The 18,173-nt window shown below is 49.6% G+C and overlaps 1 protein-coding gene and 1 pseudogene across 1 annotated transcript in view; one reads left to right on the forward strand and one right to left on the reverse strand.

The window, feature by feature from the left end:
• PLB1 (phospholipase B1) overlaps positions 1 to 18,173 on the forward strand; it is a 138,549-nt gene that overhangs the window by 84,486 nt on the left and 35,890 nt on the right. Inside the window, exons 33-43 of the mRNA XM_017545647.2 lie at positions 465 to 538; positions 5,516 to 5,559; positions 6,142 to 6,250; positions 8,286 to 8,337; positions 8,714 to 8,794; positions 9,394 to 9,459; positions 9,953 to 10,053; positions 11,397 to 11,478; positions 12,088 to 12,192; positions 13,257 to 13,352; positions 13,858 to 13,929. Of these exons, the coding sequence (XP_017401136.2) occupies positions 465 to 538; positions 5,516 to 5,559; positions 6,142 to 6,250; positions 8,286 to 8,337; positions 8,714 to 8,794; positions 9,394 to 9,459; positions 9,953 to 10,053; positions 11,397 to 11,478; positions 12,088 to 12,192; positions 13,257 to 13,352; positions 13,858 to 13,929 (882 nt within the window). The remainder of the gene's footprint in view (positions 1 to 464; positions 539 to 5,515; positions 5,560 to 6,141; positions 6,251 to 8,285; positions 8,338 to 8,713; positions 8,795 to 9,393; positions 9,460 to 9,952; positions 10,054 to 11,396; positions 11,479 to 12,087; positions 12,193 to 13,256; positions 13,353 to 13,857; positions 13,930 to 18,173) is intronic.
• On the reverse strand, positions 1,317 to 2,573 carry LOC108315888 (annotated as a pseudogene).

The following is an 18,173-nucleotide window of genomic DNA, read 5'->3' on the forward strand; positions in this document are numbered from 1 at the left end:
CTAAGACCTTGAGAATACCTTATAGGATGCCCCAGAGGGAATGAGGAGAAATGTGAGGCTTAGGAGAAATCACCGCAGTCGCTTAAGTCAATGAGCTCTCTCATCATGCCGTTAAAGAACTTAGTGGCATAACGCTGGGAACGATATTAGCAACGCTCTCTCATGTTTGTAAAGCACTTGAGAGTTTTCAAAGCGGTTTTTACCACTGTAATCCAATTTCGTCCCCAAAACGTCCCCTGTGAGATGAGCAGGGCCTGTCCTCAGCTTGGTGAGGAGGCAGCTGAGAGTTGGGGAAGGCACACGGCCAGGGGGGAGGATGGAGACTTAGAGCCGGGGCTCCTGGCCCGGTGTCTGCTCCCACCGCGTGAGTGCATAGGGAAGCCGTCTTTGGAAGCCCTGCACTGTCACAGCCTCCCTGTTCTCTGACTGGCTAATTTCCTGTGGACTCTGGTATGTTTTCAAAGGCTGGCAACGGAATTGGCTCCAAAGTGGACGACCTCCCTGATGTCACCACACAGTATCGGGGACTGTCATACAGGTAATGTTAACCTTCGACCTTTCTCAGGGCTCCCCCCACAACAGAGAGTGGATGTGTCTTTGTCTCCTATAAATATGTGAATCCCAGAGGTCAGAGACGGTCTGGAAGGGACTTTCAGAAAGAAAAACCTACATATTTCTGCAAAATGTGAATATTGGGTGAGTGGAGAGGATATTTTACTGTTGATAATCTCTTTTTTTTTTATTGTACAGAGAAAGTAGTAAACCAGGTTCTTATCAGACTCCTGAGTCAGCAAATCCAACATGAAATGCACCAGAAAAGCACCAAATCCTTGAATCCTCACCTGCCCGCTTGCGTGTATACGTGTACACCTGGTGTTCCCACATCTCTGTTTACTGTCTTATGTGTTTATTCATGTTGTCTTGTAGTCACGTGGCTGCCTTTACGTACATGTACACATCTGCACAGAAAACCTGTGAAACCCAATGCACACTTCAAGAGGGCATAACCAAGACACAGTCACAATCAGCCAGATCTTGAAAAATTAGCAAATAGACAAGAGGAAAGGGTGAGAAAGGGCATCCCGAACACACAAGTGGAGAAGGTCAGGGTGTTCCAGGCGAGCAGTTGCGAGTGGGTGTTGTCAAATTTCTTTCTTTCCTAATAAAGTTCTCATTCTCAAAGTAAGAGGCCAGTAGCTCAGAATTTACCTGGGAAAACAACTAGAATGAAGCTGGCCACGAGGGGGCAGCGTGCTAATGAGCGGTGGAGCCAGGAGAACACCTTTGCTGCCGCCTCCCTTTTCTTTTTTTTCTTTTAACTGTCTGAATCAAAGATTTTTATTTATTCTTCTGCCAAACACAACTGATTTCCATCTACGATTATTTTTTAAGGTAAGAAACAGTAAGTCAACTCAACAAAGAGCTGGGGCTCTGGGCCGTTATTACACAATGAGAAACGCAGGCCCTCAAGGTGGGGTCTGGTCAGGCTGGCCGCAGCAGGGCGGGAACGTGCCTCAGTGGGTCTTCCCCAAGAACGCGCTGCAGCACCTGACACACTGCTGGCACACCGCCTCAAAGTCAGAGTCATTCCCATAATAGGGATCTTCAATAGTAAGTTGTATTTGTGGATCATAGCTCCCAAGTAGTTCAATTTTAGCTCTACAGGTTTGTTTTTTTTTTTCCTAGCTCTGCAGGTTTTAACTCGATTACTTTTTCTATTCAAATCTCTCAAATTGCTGTCATCCATACATAGTATATAATCAAATGTGGCAAAACCTTCTTTGGTAATCTTCCGGGCAACATGGTTCATGAGAATGCCATGTCTCTTCGTGCGCTCTGCCCTCGGCAGTCGGGGGGTTCCCGCCCTCATACCCGGAAGTCGCCGCGCTGTCTACCCTCCAATTCTCTGCGATGTTTTGATCAGTTACAAGTTTCCTGAAAACTGCCCCTGCAATGGGTGATCGACAAACGTTAACCAGACACACAAACTGCACGGACTTGGTAGCCGGCTCTGCCACCTTCCCGCATGCAGAGGGGCCAAGAGACCGCGTTGTTCTGCACAGTGCCGCGGCGCGTGCGCACCTTTTTCTTTTGAATGAATTTGCTTCTCGGGGAAGTGACAGGGAGCAGGGAGGGCGTGATCAGGACCGTGACGCTTCTCTGGCCAGACCTGAGCAGAGTCCCAGAGAGAATGGGTTTCCAGGGAGGGAGGAAGGTGCCATCACTCAGCCTGTAGCACCCACAGCAAGAACCTAGGGTGTCTTTATCGTGAGGATATCAACCCCTTAAGAACAGAGGTCAATGTCTTCCTGTGCCAAGGTCACTGCGTTTCCACAAGTCCTTGGCCAGGTACCTGGTCCTAACAGGCTGCCATGGACAAATCAGAGCCTCACTGACTCACCACTCTGCTTCTAATGAGGCTACAGTAAAAAGAAAAACCAGAGAGAGAGCAGAGCTTGTTACAATCAAGAAAGAGCATGAGATCATGGCAGCGGCACTTGGCCACAGCTAGAGAAGGCAGTGACCTCACACTGTAGCATGGGAAAATCGAAAATAAAGTAGACAAACCACATTGTGGGTGACAGATACGTGACATGCACCAGGTGGGGCAACCTGGGGAAGTGAGGCAATGAGTGCAACTTTACAAACAGATTGACCAGCCGGGCTCCTGGGATTCAGATATGAACAGGCAATATCCTCTACTAAAAGTTTCTCTCTGCAATGATGGGAAAATTCAGCCATTGCTCTGTTTCTTCCTACAAGTGAAGTCCATTACAGCCTAATGTCTCAATTTTCTAAGGCCTCAGGTTCAATGGCTGCTGTCCCTTTAAACCCTTCATTTGTCCTAAATGTTTCAAATAGCTGCTCCCAAATGCATGTGTGTTAAAGATGGAAGCTCGCTGGGCACGGTGGCTTACACCTGTAATCCCAGTACTTTGGGAGGCCAAGGTGGGTGGATCACCTGAGGTCAGGAGTTCAAGACCACACTGGTCAACATAGTGAAACCCCATCTCTCCTAAAAATACAAAAAATTAGTCGGGCATGGTGGCACGTGCCTGTAATCCCAGCTACTTGGGAGGCTGAAGCAGGAGAATCGCTTGAATCCAGGAGGCAGAGGTTGCAGTGAGCCAAGATGGTGCCATTGCCCTCCAGCCTGGGTGACAAGAGCAAAACTTCATCTCAAAAAAAAAGATGGAAGCTCCAGGTCAGGGTCTGAGAGACAGTTTGACACTTGGTAGAATACATATTGTGTCTCAAGTGTTCCACGGAACATTATTAACTCCAGACATGTTCCTGAAGAAGGGAAAATCCTTTGTATTTGAGGGGGAAACATTGTAGCCTTCCTCTGGGGAATTCATGAGCATATTAGCATATTAAAGGCTCTGATAAGCCCTGCAACGCAGAAATCTGTTTAAGTTTTATCTGTTTAATCCAATGTTTCCCTTAATTCCAGAACTTTTTCTTCGTTCATAACACCTGTTAACATCTCCTGGAAAGTGTTTGTGTAGTAGACTGATCTGAGAAAAGCAATTTTTGAGCCATTATAGCTTCTAGATTGGAAAAACTAGGCAATTAATGTTACTAGGTCAGTCAAGAATGGAATTTGAGCCTCTTCCCCATAGGAAACAAAGTGAAAAGAGTGAATTTCATGGGTTTTGAGGAGAAGTAGACCCAGAATTCATGGGGGGTGGTTGGCTGTGGACAGGACCTGCAGAAGAGGCTTGGCTGTGAATATTTCCAAGGCCCCTTGACCCGTGAGATTCTGCAGTGAAAGGTTCCAGCTTTGGCCAGCTTAGCAATGTGGCGGGGCCAGAGGTCTTGAGAACATTGCCTTTTCTTCCATTGAAATAAGTTTTCTTGTTTGGGACCATTCAAAGGACCAAAATAAAATTTACTTACCAAAAACTGCCTTTGTTTTATTAACTAGGGGTTTATTCTCACATGACTGAAACTCCTTCAACAAATGTTATTGAGCATCTACTCTATTTTTCTGTACACTTTAGGTGACAACAGATGACCAGAGCCCAGCTATTGAGCTCATAGCGTAACATAAATCATATTCATCTGAAGGGTCTAAGGTGGACTAGCTATTTGATAGGGGTCTGTTTCCTTTCATGTTCCACATAGTTCTGATCAGAATGAGAGTTGGAATATTTTTGCACTTTTGTATGTATCTGTCATAATCCTTTTCTTCTCCTGGAAGTTTTCACTCTAAAATGAAGTCAGGGAGAGATTTTCATAGCCTGTTGGTCTTGATCAGCTACCATACTTGTTTTAAAATGAAGGTATCTTTAAATAAGAAATTACAGTAGGAAATACTTGATGTGTTTGTGTTTGCATATCTATGTTATATCTTTATTGAAGGAGAAAAGGAGGCAGAATTAGAACACAGTGATTGGCAGAGGTATATAGACTTATAATTTCTTTTTCAATGTAAAATATTCTGATTGAGTGCCTTTAGTCCAGAGGAAGAAGGATCACAAAGCAGCAGCTTCATGCAGAGCTGGAAAAGAATCAGACACTCATACAAGCGCCCATTCACTGGGCAAGTTAGGCTCAGACATCTAACGGGAAGGTGGGGAGAGAGAACTGAGTGAAGGAGAAGGGCAAGATTTCCGGCATCTTCCTTCTCTCCACCACCCGGATTGCTTGCAGAGCTGCTGACTTAAGCCCTTGATCATGCTGGCATGCAACAGTCCACTTCATTCCAAGCATTCCTTGAATGAAGAACAACGAGGACCCATGGCCTGTCCCTTAGAAGTCTCTGCTGGTGGGCTGGGAGCTAAGGCCATGTTCTTAAAATCCATTGGACTGCAATAACATGCTAGGATTCAAAAAAGAGACACAGAAGAAAACAGTAAATACTATATATGTGAATATCAGATTTCGTTAAAATAGAAATACTATCTTTTCTCCTGTGTGTCGTACTCAATAAATGCATGAAAGAAAACAAAATACTTAGTGTGTTGAAGTTAGATTAAATGAAAATTAGATGGGGCATGGAAAGTAGGAGAGGCTGCCCTTCTGAACCGTCCGTTGGAATTTAGCTGACTACTGAGCAGAGAAGAGCTTACCTATTCTCCAAAGGTTTCCCGCTCAAGCTGGGTTTCAGTGACCTTTAGCAAGTTAAGTAACCTCTGTGCACCTCAGTTTCTTACTCGGTAAAATGGACATAGTCACCTCTACATCATTGGCTTGTTGGGAGATGTGGAATAACAGATATAGAGAATCTAGTGCATGTCTGGGCACATAGTATATACTCAGCTAAGCATTCTGCCTCCTGCCTTGGTAAAGCAGCTCTCTCATCTTCAAATCCTGGGTTCAGTAGGGAACCAACAGGTTAGGGAATTCAAAATGTTCTCGGAATCTCTCAAACAGAAAAAGATGGGTCTGGCCCATCTCAAAGGTGCTGATGGGCACTGAGAAGGGTGGGGCTGCTCTTCTGTAAGGTTTCTACATTGATTCAACCAGTCTCTCTCTCCCTCTTATTCACTGGCCTGCTCACTCCCTACAGTTCAGGAGGGGACGGCTCCCTGGAGAATGTGACCACCTTACCTAGTAAGTAGCCACCAGGGGCTTGAATCTATCTACCGTTCCATCCATCTGGCCCCTCGGATTCCTGAGAGTACCTCCCAGCTAAGGCACAAATGGCATTCCCTTATGGCTCACCATTTAAGTAGGAGGCAGGAGGCAATGAACAAGCAGCTGAAGTGGGTAGAATAAACACCAGATTTAGAGCCCGAAGATCTGGTTCAATCCCTGGCTCTCTGATGTAGTGTCAGGTGACCTAGGGCAAGTTACCCAATATTCTTAGCCTCAGGTTTCCCCAACGGGCCCAGCAGGTGCTGAGACAAAGTAGGTAGTGACCCTTCAATGCACTGTGAATTGTATTTAAAAATGTGTGTTTTTTAAGTGAGACGCTCTTGCCACCCTGGCCCACCTAGTCATCAGATCATTAGGTCATTTCAACTTAAGGAGGCCCCAGCTTATGTCCGGGACACACACTGCCTCCCTGCCTCTCCCCAGGAAGCATGAGGATGATAATGCAGCCCACTTTGGAAACCTAGATCCCACGGGACCAGAGAAGCTATCCTGGCTTTCTGTTCTGAGCTGTCTCCTGTTCACCCTCTCCTCTTCCAGATATTCTTCGGGAGTTTAACAGAAACCTCACAGGCTACGCCATGGGCACGGGTGACGCCAATGACACGAATGCATTCCTCAATCAAGCTGTTCCCGGAGCAAAGGCTGAGTACGGCATTTGGGGAGGGAGGGAGGGAGGGAGCCTGCAGCATAGGGAGTGGAATGCACACAGTACCCTTGAAGATCATAGCACTGGCCTCTATGTGCAAAGGGGACACTTGTGAGGCTCAGGACACCCTCTTCCCTGCTGCCCCTGTGACGAAGGTCATAACAGGATAGAGAGCCTGTGGCCTTGGAGAGACATGATGACCCCATGGGTGCAGCTCCTGGCCTTGCCTTTGTGTGCAGCATGTTCTAATGATTGGACAAATCTACTAACCTTATCCAGTGTTTAAAACTCACCAAGGCACACGGTGCTAGAGAGATCCACTCTCCTCCGAACTTCACAAGTGGCAATTCCCCAGAAAGATCAGAGAGGGCCAACCAAATGGATGGGGCAAGCCTTCTGCCCTAGAGGTATCTGGAGCAACGAGTCATGTCCCCTCCCCACCCCTACTATGGAGCTAATAGGAAATGGAATGGAGAAGCCCAGAGGTAGCCAAAGAAGAGCAGCTGCCCAGCCTCCCGGGGGTGTCTCCAAAGGGGCTCTGGAGGCCCCAGCAGCCTAGGTCTTCTTGTTCTGTGGAGCTCCTGGCTCAGCCATCTGAGCCTCTGTCACATGTCATCTTCTTGCTCAGGCCCATACTTTCTGGTTGAGGGGTGTGGCCCCCAGACCCACTCACTCAGCCTGGAAAGATTCTTGGTAATAGAAACAACTGGGGACAGATGGTCCCACTACCATGTCCTGGGAGGTCACCTTGCTGTGGAGCCATCCCACTCAGGTCCTTAACAAGGCCCTGAACAAGTGGAAGTGGGGCGCTCAGGTGCCTGAAATCTATTCCTTCCAGAAATTATAATTTTTTTTTTTTTGATACAGAGTCTCATTCCATCACCTAGGCTGGAATGCGGTGGCATAATCTCTGCTCACTGTAAACTCTGCCTCGCGGGTTCAAGTGATTCTCCTGCCTCAGCCTCCCGAGTAGCTGGGATTACAGGCTCCTACCGTCACGTCCAGCTAATTTTTGTATTTTTAATAGAGACAGGGTTTCACCATGTTGGCCAGGCGGGTCTCAAACTCTTGACCTCAAGTGATCCACCCAGCCTCCGAAAGTACACGGATTACAGGTGTGAGCCACTGCACCTGGCCAGTTTTTATTTTAACTTGGGGTTTCACTCTGTCACCTAGGCTGGAGTGCCATGGCATGATCTCAGTTCACTGTAACCTTTACCTCCCAGGCTCAAGCAATCCTCCCACCTTAGCCTCCCTAGTAGCTGGGACTACAGGCATATACCACCATATCTGCCTAAGTTTTTTTGTATTTTTTGTAGAGATGGGTTTTACCATGTTGCCAGGGTGGTCTCAACCTCCTGGACTCAAGCAATCCACCCACCTCAGCTTCCTAAAGTGCTGGGATTACAGGTGTGAGCCACCAGGCTTGTCACCTTCAGTAAATTATAACCCAGCACGTGGAGAGCACATGTGACTCCCCACCTCTTTCTGAAAGAAGCATTTAGATAAGTTTACAAAAGAAAAAATAACATACAGGTAAGAGAAAAACCCCAGCTATTGGAGGAAACAAAGAGGAAGCAACCGTGTGAATATGAACATTTTTATGGTTATTATGTTGGAGCATCAAACTCAGCTTCCTAGCAGCCGGAGTGAAAAGAGGAAGCATGCTAAAAGTTTGATGGGTCCAATTTTAGGATCTAAACTAGTCTTCCAGAAGAGATGAATGCTTTCTTAGCATGGAATCCTAAAAGCCCTTTTGCATGTGGAGTCTCAGAAAGGAGATCATGAGCAACAAATATAATTGGCAATAACTTTGACTGCAGCTGCAGGACAGACACATCATTGGCTTTTCAAATGGTTATCTGTTGTAAGAACTTTCCAGAAGAGACAAGTAGCTCCTGGTCTCTGAGCCTCAGGATCTCCACCAGCTCATGCAGTGAGGACGATAGTGTCGAAGCTTCTAGTTCGGGCCCTCTAGGAAGAAAACTGTGGTTACTCTTCCTCAACAGACAGATGGGTTTTCTCTCTTTCTCAGGAATCTTATGAGCCAAGTCCAAGCTCTGATGCAGAAGATGAAAGAAGACCCTGTGAGTCAGATTTATGGTTATTCCTAAACATGAATTTTCTAGCCCAAATGGAGTTTGTCTGCCATGAAAAACAGTGAGCCCCATGTTCTTAGAGGCATTCAAGCAGTGGTGGGACAGCCCCCGACAGAAGTCCTATGGAGGAGATTGTGTCAATGGGGAGAGGCGTGTTGCTGGGTACAGTGACACTGCAAATCCCTCCTGTTGCTAAGATTCTGTGGTCTAGAAATAATCCTCTGAAATCCCTTCAGTTCAGAGATGCTGATTGCATTATTTCAAGTGGGCAAGGATGTTTTAGAGGGTTGAATGGGTTTCCTAGGGCGGGGATATTTTCATTTCCTTGTTGGAAATTATCAAGCCTTTTCCTCCCTCCATATAGAGAGTAAATTTCCATGAAGACTGGAAGGTCATCACAGTGCTGATTGGAGGCAGTGATTTATGTGACTACTGCACAGATTCGGTAACAGGGGCCGGGTCCAGGCTGACTTGCTATCCCTAACCTTGCCCAGTCCATGTTGGAGATCTTCTTTGAGAACAGTTCCTAAAACCAATCCTAGGATTATCCAACTACACCTATGTCAGCACATATACACATCCTCCCTCTCTCTCTCTCTCTCTCTCTCTCTCTCTCTCTCTCTCACACACACACACACACACACACACTTCTTACCCCACCACCCTCCAGGTTCTTGGCACCAACCATGTCCCAGGTGGTGAGGTAGCAGGTGGCAAATGTATGGTATTTCTACTCCTCTCTCTCATAACTCCCAAGAATTCAGAAAGAGGAAACTGTAGGCCCTAAGCAGCTGGAAGGAGGAGTCTACTTTCTGCTCCTGAACCAAAGCTCTGGCTGAAGGTTCCAGTCTTCCCACTGGCCCATCTTTGACAAAAGCAAGTAGTCAATTGTTCCACTCAGATTTTGAAATGGTGAGCTGGCCACAGCTGGAGGCCAGAGGGGAACACGTCCTTAGGGCTGGAGCCAGAGGGAAGTTTAGAACTGTCCCACTGTCCTCACACCCTAACCAGCTCCTCCTCTCTCTCCTTCCTACCTCTTTCTAGAACCTGTATTCTGCAGCCAACTTTGTTGACCATCTCCGCAATGCTTTGGACATCCTGCATAGAGAGGTGGGTGGGGGGCTCCCACAAGCTGGTGACAGCTCAAGCAGGGTGAGGGTGAAGGTGGAGTGGGGAGAGAATGGGAGAAGAATCCCCTCCTCTCAAGAAGACCGCCAGGGGCAGGGGCTCCTTCCCTTTTCAGAGGTTGGGGTCTAACCCCAAGGAAACCTTATTTCATGTGGAATCAGCCCAGAGTGTCTCAGGTCTGAAGAAGGGAAGGCTAATGTACCTGGGCTCACTACATGATGGTCGAACAGGGATGACCTCTTAGCCCACTCCAGGAGGTATCATTGCTGCTGCAGCCCCTTTGGGTGGCACCGGTGGAGTTGTGTTTTGTATGGCCTGTAAGGCCCTATGAGGTAGCCCTGTATAGACTCCTCCCCAGAACTCAACTCCAGAAAGACCAAGCTGGATTGCTAAAGGACCCCATTCCTCAGGGCGCTGAAACAGCCCCAGGAAGAAGCCCCCAGAGCCCCCCTCTCATCCGCAGCTTTTCTCTTAGGTGCCCAGAGCCCTAGTCAACCTCGTGGACTTCCTGAACCCCAGTGTCATGCGGCAGGTGTTCCTGAAAAACCCAGACAAGTGCCCAGTGCAACAGGCCAGGTAGGCAGGTCCTGGCTGTCCCCAGGCTGGAGACGCCCTCACCTCCTGGTCTGGCCCATGTGCAGCAGTGATGCCTCAGGGTCTTTGTGAATTTCTCTGTCCATGTATCCAAGTCTGCAAAGGAGGACATGTACCAGAACAATCCCCTTCTGGGAGGCTGGAGCCATGACTCCCCTGTTACCCCACCTCAGGTGCCCAGCAGGAACGTCTATGATACCAGGGAGTCACGGGGAAGAGATCAAAGTTGGGACAGAGGCTGATGTTGGAGAGACAGGCTAGCCCAGGCTGTGAACATGGGCAGTGGTGGTTAGGGACGTAGACCTATGTGGTCAAACTATAACAGAAAGCAAAGAAAAGGTATGGACAACTCAGTTACCTTTAGGGGGAGAAGAGAATTAGAATGGACACAGGGAACTTTAAATTAGGGGAATGGTTGGGTGTGTTTTATCATTCTTTGTATCTTACGCGTCTGTTTACTTAGCAAATCTTACAGAACTTCCTGTGTGCCAGGCATTGTTCCAAGTGCTTTAGAAATCTCTCTTTTAAGCTGGGCGTGGTGGCTCACGCCTGTAATCCCAGCATTTCGGGAGGCCAAGGTGGGCAGATCACCTGAGGTCAGGAGTTCAAGACCAGCCTGGCCAACATGGTGAAACCTCGTCTCTACTAAAAATACAAAAATTAGCTAGGCGTGGTGGCACATGCCTGTAATCCTAGCTACTTGGGAGGCTGAGGCAGGAGAATGGCTTGAACCTGGAAGGCGGAGGTTGCAGTGAGCCAAGACCGCACCATTGCACTCCAGCCGGGGTGGCAGAGTGAAACTCTGTCTCAAAAAAAAAAAAAAAAAAAAAAGGCAGTATCTCTTTTAACATTAAGTACATTTTATGGGTGTGAAATAATTCATAATAAAACCAAAGGGGACACAGTAGGGCACTCATGTGAATGAAGGAGAGGTCTGAGGGTGTGAGCATCAGAGGCCCCAAAATACAAGCTCCAATACCAGAGGATGCATTTTCTTTTCAATTAAACACTAAATTTCCGCCCAAATTCATTTGCTTAGCTGAATCATCGGTTGCAGCCCCAGCACCTGCAGCCCGACGCTTGTGCTCTGCTCTTACGAGAGGGTGCTCATTCCCACACAGGCGCCCTCCCCTGGGCCTTCTCCAGTGCGCGTGTCAGGCGTGAAGCCTGCCCCTGAGCACGTGCACCAGAGCCTCAAGGCTTGAGTCCTCCTAAACAATGGCGGGAGGGAGCCTCTCCACCCCTCCCCTGCACCCGGGCAATCAGAACCAGGCCCTGATGGAAGCCTGGGCTCTGGGGCCTCCTGCCTTCCCCTCTTTGTGCAGCATTTTGTGTAACTGTGTTCTGACCCTGCGTGAGAACTCCCAAGAGCTGACCAGGCTGGAGGCCTTCACCCAAGCCTACCAGGTAAGATAGAGAAGGGCACCATCCTGTGTCCTCTCTCCCACGCTCACTCTGACACACACCCCAGACCCCCAGCAGAGAGGCACACAGAGAAGGAAGAGCTGGTCAGGGCTTGCGGGAACTCAGGGAGCGTCCTGGGTCCCTTTCTCTGTCTCATGTGACTGTGGTGTCTCAGGTGCCCTGGTTGGAATCGTTACAGTAGGATCCAGGTGGAAAAGCCCGCATGGCCCAGCTACCCTTGAGGGCTTCCCCCAACTCCTGGCCGTAGCCCTGGATGCCCCATGAGACCACCTTTCCCTCTCCCACGCTCTCACTCCAAAGGCAGATCCCAAACCTCTGGAGGTTCTTCCCAGGTTTTTATCCCGTTTGGGACTTCCTGCCTAGCCCTTCAGAGATAGCAGTCCACTTACAACCAAAACAAAAAGGTGACCCAACCCGTTTCCAAATTCTCTGGAAAGGGACTTGCCATCAGGTGCATTTGTGTTCTCAAGGGACTGGCTGAGTCAGCCTCTCCATCCAGGGAGATGGGCTGCCCGCCACCCCTGCTCTGGCCTCACTGGGCACTGGGCCCACCCAGAGCCTGTGCTGAAGAGCCTGTGTGTGTGTCCCCAGAGCAGCATGCGTGAGCTGGTGGAGTCAGGCCGCTATGACACGCGGGAGGACTTCTCCGTGGTGCTGCAGCCCTTCTTCCGCAACATCCAGCTTCCCATCCTGGCGGTATGTCCCCTGCCCTCACCATGGCACTCTTTTAGAGGAGGAAATTCAAGGCAGAAATGCCAGGTGCTTCCATGAGCATGTGTAGAAAATGGGAAAGACATAGGTCTCCAGAGGCCGTGCCGGCAGGTTCAGGCTCCCTGAACGCCTAAGCGGCATCCTTATGTGCAAGCCTCCTGTGACTCCCGTAACAGCCTCCACTGTGCTGAGCACCTGCTAGTGCCAGGCACTGTGCTTCCCACAGATAAAATTGCCACCTCTGCCTTTGGAGATGAGTGTGATCGTCCGCATGGAACAGAGGTGCAGAGACATGAAGCGTCCTTCCTAAGATACTTAGGAAATGAGGGGCAGGGAGGCCGACAGGAACACGGTCAGCTGCAGATGATTAGCCTGCTGCCATGCACGTGGTCTCTCTTGTGTGCAACTCTGCAGTTCTAAGGGAGCGTTCTGGGGATTCTCTGTTTCCACCGGGGGCAGAACAGATCTGTGACTGGGCCAGGTGAGGACTGAGGTCTGTTTCCCTGGGCCGCCATCCCAAGAGCCTCGCCTAACAGGAGGGAAACTGGAAGGAGAGCAGCTCTATGCACCCCCAGCACCTCCAGATGAAGAGGCTGGAGTCAGGGCACCCAGCTAAATAGGCCTTCCCCAAGGCTTTGTTCCCTTCTCCCCACCAAGACCACCAGGACCAGCAGACCGAAAGCTGGGAAGTAGCTTTTCCCAGCTGGCCGGCCAAGACTCTCCCTGGAACCAGGATCCTACTCCTTCATCCACAGCATGGCCTCGGGCATTATATGAATGTGACTAAAAATAAATATGACACTTTTCTAATCAAGTAAGGGGCAATTGTAGGGTCAAAAAGGAAGGTTGGGGGTTGGGGTCACCCAAAACTATTCTTTGTGGGATTGCTCTGACCTCTCTCTTAAGGTGAGTGGGCGCTGTAGGGGCCAGTGACCTGGAGCACTCCCAGGGGAAGAAGGCATTGAGTGGGCAGTGCAGGGGCCAGGCCTGCTGGCAGCAGCTCCCTCTGAACCCACAGGATCTTGAGGGGGTATCTTGGTATCTTTCAGGATGGGCTCCCGGACACGTCCTTCTTCGCCCCAGACTGCATCCACCCAAGTCAGAAATTCCACTCCCAGCTCTCCAGAGCCCTTTGGGTCAATATGGTAAAATAAATGGGATGTCCTTGTTTCCTGGGGTTCTAGTCTAGGGCAGAGCACCAGCCCCTATAGAATGGAGCCTGCAAGTGAGGCTGGCACATGTGTAGACATCGGTGCAGTTGGGAATGTGAAGTTCAACTGCACCCTCTCCTCAGAGCTTTAAACTCTGATGAAGGACCTCTATACAGAAAGGCAAGGCAAAAACCCCACATTCATTCAACTCTCCCTGTGTGCCAGCCATCGTGTTAGGCAGGTTAAGCCATGTTATCTCATTTAAGCCTTTCCACATCCCTGCTAGAAAAGCATTATGAGTTTCCAAGGAAGCTACTCCCAGAGAAGCTAAGCAACTGGCCCAAAACCCCACGGCTGGCAACGGGCAGAGCCAGAAGCGAGAGCCAAGCCCCCTGAAAGCAAGTTCTGAGTTTTCCCCACCGCAGGATGCTGCCAGGGAATGTTCACTTCCACAGAAACAAATTACTACACCCGTGTTTCTCTTTTCTTCCTTGATCAGCTTGAACCACTTGGAAGCAAAACAGAGACCCTGGACCTGAGAGCAGAGATCCCCATCACCTGCCCCACTCAGGTAAGAGGGGAGGACCTGCCTGGCTCCCCTCCACAAACCAGGGCACACAGCTCACCCTACCCACTTCATCCTCCACCACGGCTTCCTCAGTACCCATCTTGCTCCTTTACCGAGGCCTGGGAGATTTGGAGGATATAGGGGAGTCCATGAGAATGGACAGGAGAGGGGAGACGAAAGTGCGGCCGCCTTGGGGAATGGGAGAGGCAGGGAGAGGAGGCCTGGGAGAGGATCCCGTGAGTAAGGGGGCTCTTGAAAGAGGCAATGGGGATGCCAGGAAAATGGCAGGGAGGCTTCTTTTAGCTGTGGTGTCTGGGGCAGATGAAAAAGCCTGCCTGCAGGTTAGAGGGCCCAGGCAGGAGTAGGCAGGCTCAGGAGCTGTGGTTGGAAACAGGAGAGCCTGGATGGGGAAGATTCCACAAGGAGAGCATCACAGAGGACAGCAGCAAAGGGCAGAGCCCAGAGCTAGATGGAGGAGGGACGAGGACGGGCCTGTGAGGACCCGGCAGCTCCAGACTCCTTTTAAGGAGGAATCTGTGTGTGGTTGTTAAGCTTGACTTCAGGCCTGGGGTGGGGCAAGTTCTCGGCCACATTGTCTTCAGCCCCTGTTTCTAGGCCCTGTCTTATGGCTTTTTAACCAAATAAGGCCAAGGCCAGAGAGCCTTCAGCAGCAGTAAAAGCAGAAGGCCCGACCCAATCTGGGAGGCTGCGTTTCCCTCCTAGGTTGGCCACACCACACTCTCCCACCCTCCCTGCTGGGGACTGGACCTGCAGCCCCCCACATGTCTGCTGGGAATTCTGAGAGAGCAGGCACCCCTGTTCACATCCATGCTCCCTGTCTGCTGCCTGCCCTACCCCAGTCTTGGGCTCAGGCTCAGTCTGTGCCATCAGCCCCATCAGGAGAACAAGACTGGCAGGCAGAAGGGATGAGAAGTGGAGATGGTCGTAGCACAGGGCTCAGTTGCTGGGTCTTGTGCTCAGAGCTAAGGAGATTGTCAGATTCTGCAACAACCAGTACAACACGGATGCCTCCAGTATAGACGGCCAGATGCTGGGCAAAGGGCTGCCGCAAAACCCTAGCGGCCCCTACTGTGCCGGGTGTAAACTCTTTACCTGCTTTCCTAAGGATGTCCAGGGGGTTAGAAGGGAGAAGTCAGGGAACTTGGATAGTGGGAGCATTTGGGGACTCAGAAATACCCACAATAAACCATACTGTAGGTATTTCAGTATTTTAACCACTCATATAGCCATATTGAACATCAGTCATGGGAGACCCTTTCCAAACGGTCCATTCTCCTTCCATTACATAACAAAAGCAGCCATCATTTGCAATTTCTTTCAACGAACATGTATTGAGCACTGAGTTGGAGCCTAGGCGCTGGGTCAGGGAGAGGCCTGTCACCATGGGCTTCAAGCCAACCTCTTCCGGGCTCTGCCCCAGATCAGGCAGAGACCCCCGAAAAGGACGCTGCTCCACCCAGCAGCATCTTAAGCCACAGTGGGCTCAGCGCCTCCCTTTTTAGACAGAGCCCGATTGAGCCACTGCACGGATGTGCAGAGGTGAGCAGATCCAGCCTCGTGGAACCAGTAGAAGCCCAGCCTGGGTGAGGCTGTTGCTAAGCAACCTTGGAGCCCATTCTGAAAGGGTCCATCTGTTGGCCAGCCCAACTTCACTGCATTCTGAGCATTCTGCGTTCCCCGGGTCCCATCTGCTCCCTCCCATGTGCCTTGGAGCGATAATAAAAGTCCACCAGCATCTCAGTGTGAGCTGACAGGGGCCAGGCAGCACATATTTTTGTCCTAGATGTGTCTAAACATAGACGCAACAGGCGACAGGCAGAACGCAGTGGGGAGCGGGAGGCAGGAGGCCGAGATGCTTGTGAGCATGAGCTTTCCCGGCCTCCTCCCTTCTCCCATCCCCAGTCTAACTGCTCAGACATTCTGCGTGCCAGGTAGGGCGACTTCACAGCACTCCACGGATTTCTGTGGTACTTTCCAGTTGGACAAATTCTTTCACAGCCATTCTGTGGACTGAGCCTATACTCTTCCTGCTTTCATGGGCTCTCTGCCCACTCCTTTCCTAACCCCAGGGCAGCTGGCTGAACGCCTGGTCCTTTTTGCAGCTTTCATTCCTCTTGGCCTCTCTGAAGTACTTGTCAAAGGTCACCACCTCCCCCTTGAAGTCTCCTCCTTCCTGGGTTTGTGGACGCTAAATCACCTTGATTTTTCTGTTTTTCTGGTCGCTGCCTTTAATGGCCCTCCTCCTCCCTTTTCTCAGTCTTGAAAATGGAAACATTCTTCAATTTTCATGTCTCTGCTCTATTTTCTTTCCTTTTTAACTCTCTTTTTGAAACAGGATCTTGCTCTCCCAGGCTGGAAGTGCAGCGGTGCAATCATAGCTCACTGCAGCCTTGAAGCCCTAGGCTCAAGCCATCCTCCCACTTCAGCCTCCCGAGTAGCTGGGACTACAGGCGTGTATCACCATACCCAACTAATTTTGGGGTTATTGTTGTTGTTTTAGTGTAGAGGTGGTGTCTTGCCATGTTGCCCAGGCTGGTTTTGAACTCTGGACCCAAGGGATCCACCAGCCTCGGCCTTCCAGAGTGCTGGGATTACAGGTGTGGGCCACTGTGCCTGGCCTGTTTTCTTTTCTCCGTCTCCACATCCTCTTACTCTGAGACTTCTCCATTTCCAGGATTTCCCATGAAATGTCTGTGTGCCAGATTCCTCAGTCTCTCAGGCTGTGTCTTCATTTCTTCTTTCCCAAACTCCAATCCTATATTTCCAACCTTTAAAATACGTTTCCCCTTGGATGCTCTATAGGGTACAAGGTTACCCAAAAGGCAGATTAATGTATGATCAAGCAGGAGTGGGGCTGAAATAAGTTCATGTATCACACCCAATCTTTTCTCATGAGAGAAAGCAGGAGTTTGTTAAATTTCCTTAAACATCATTTGTGGTTTGGCAGTATTTCTAAACTGAATTACATATAAGGGGCATTGCTATCTTTTTGATGCTCAGAACTTCTAAATCTAATCCTGCCATGACCCCACTACCATCTCAAGCTTAATATTCACTCAAAAAATAATTTTCTGAGCAAGGAATGCCTAGATAGGAACAATTCTTTGTCTTCCCAAACTCTCTGCTCCCTAGGAGTTCTCTATTTCTGTCACTGTTATTGGGGTTTTCAAGCTCGGCAGGCATGAAATGTCAGGGACCCTATCTAATAGGATTCTTCCTAGTACTCCAGAATCTAATAGGATTCTTCCCACCTTCCCATTCCCACTGCTTCTGCAGGGGCTCAGATCCTCATCACTTTGTGCATTAAAGGCAAACTAGTCCCACCTCCCCACCGTGAAACAATAGACTTACATAACCTTAGGTTCTCAGTGGGGAGGGCCTTAATCTTCTGTGGATGCAATCTCTCATAAAATAATGGAATTCTGCCACATCCTTCCCAGGGCATCCCTATGACCTCTGATTAAATGTTGACTTTTTTTTTTTTTAAGTTCCTGGATACATGTACAGAATGCGCAGGTTTGTTATATAGGTATTCATGTGCCGTGGGTTTGCTGCACCTACCGACCTATCATCTAGATTTTAAGCCTTGCATGTATTAGGTATTTGTCCTAATGTTCTCCATCCCCAAATGTTCACACTTTCTTAAGGTGAGCTTTCAAACCACCTGAAATCAGTATAGGTAAAGAACCAGCACTGTTTTTTTAATAGTGATGGAGTCTCACTCTACTGCCCAGGCTGGTCTCAAACTCCTGAGCTCAAGCAGTCCTCCCACGTTGGCCTCCCAAAGTGCTGGGATCACAGATGTAAACCACCGCGCCCAGCCAGAACTAGCATTTTTTCAATGGAATAGGATAGGAAAGCTCATAGGACATCCCATGAAACACCAGTATATCCTCCTGCCTCTGACTGCCACCACCCAGCTGAGAGTCATCTCAGTTCCAACCACTCATTGCACACACGGCTGCCAACACCTGCCTCACATGCGTATTTCTCCTTGGACTGTGGCCCCCTGCAAGGTGGTGACTGTACATCTGGTTTGATCCAACCAGACAGAAGAGAAGAAAATCACCCCTCCTTCCCCATGGAATGTTACACCTAGTAATGCAGCCAGGATGTTAATGGCCTTGTCCCATGGCCACTGACTCACGTTGCTGACTCACATCAGGCAGCTGTCTGGACTTTGCCTCCCCTGCCACCCACTCCCCCCCCCCCCCCCCCCCCCCCCC

Source organism: Cebus imitator, unplaced genomic scaffold (genome assembly GCF_001604975.1).
Source record: "Cebus imitator isolate Cc_AM_T3 unplaced genomic scaffold, Cebus_imitator-1.0 Scaffold180, whole genome shotgun sequence".
In the NCBI taxonomy this organism is placed as follows: Eukaryota; Metazoa; Chordata; class Mammalia; order Primates; family Cebidae; genus Cebus; species Cebus imitator.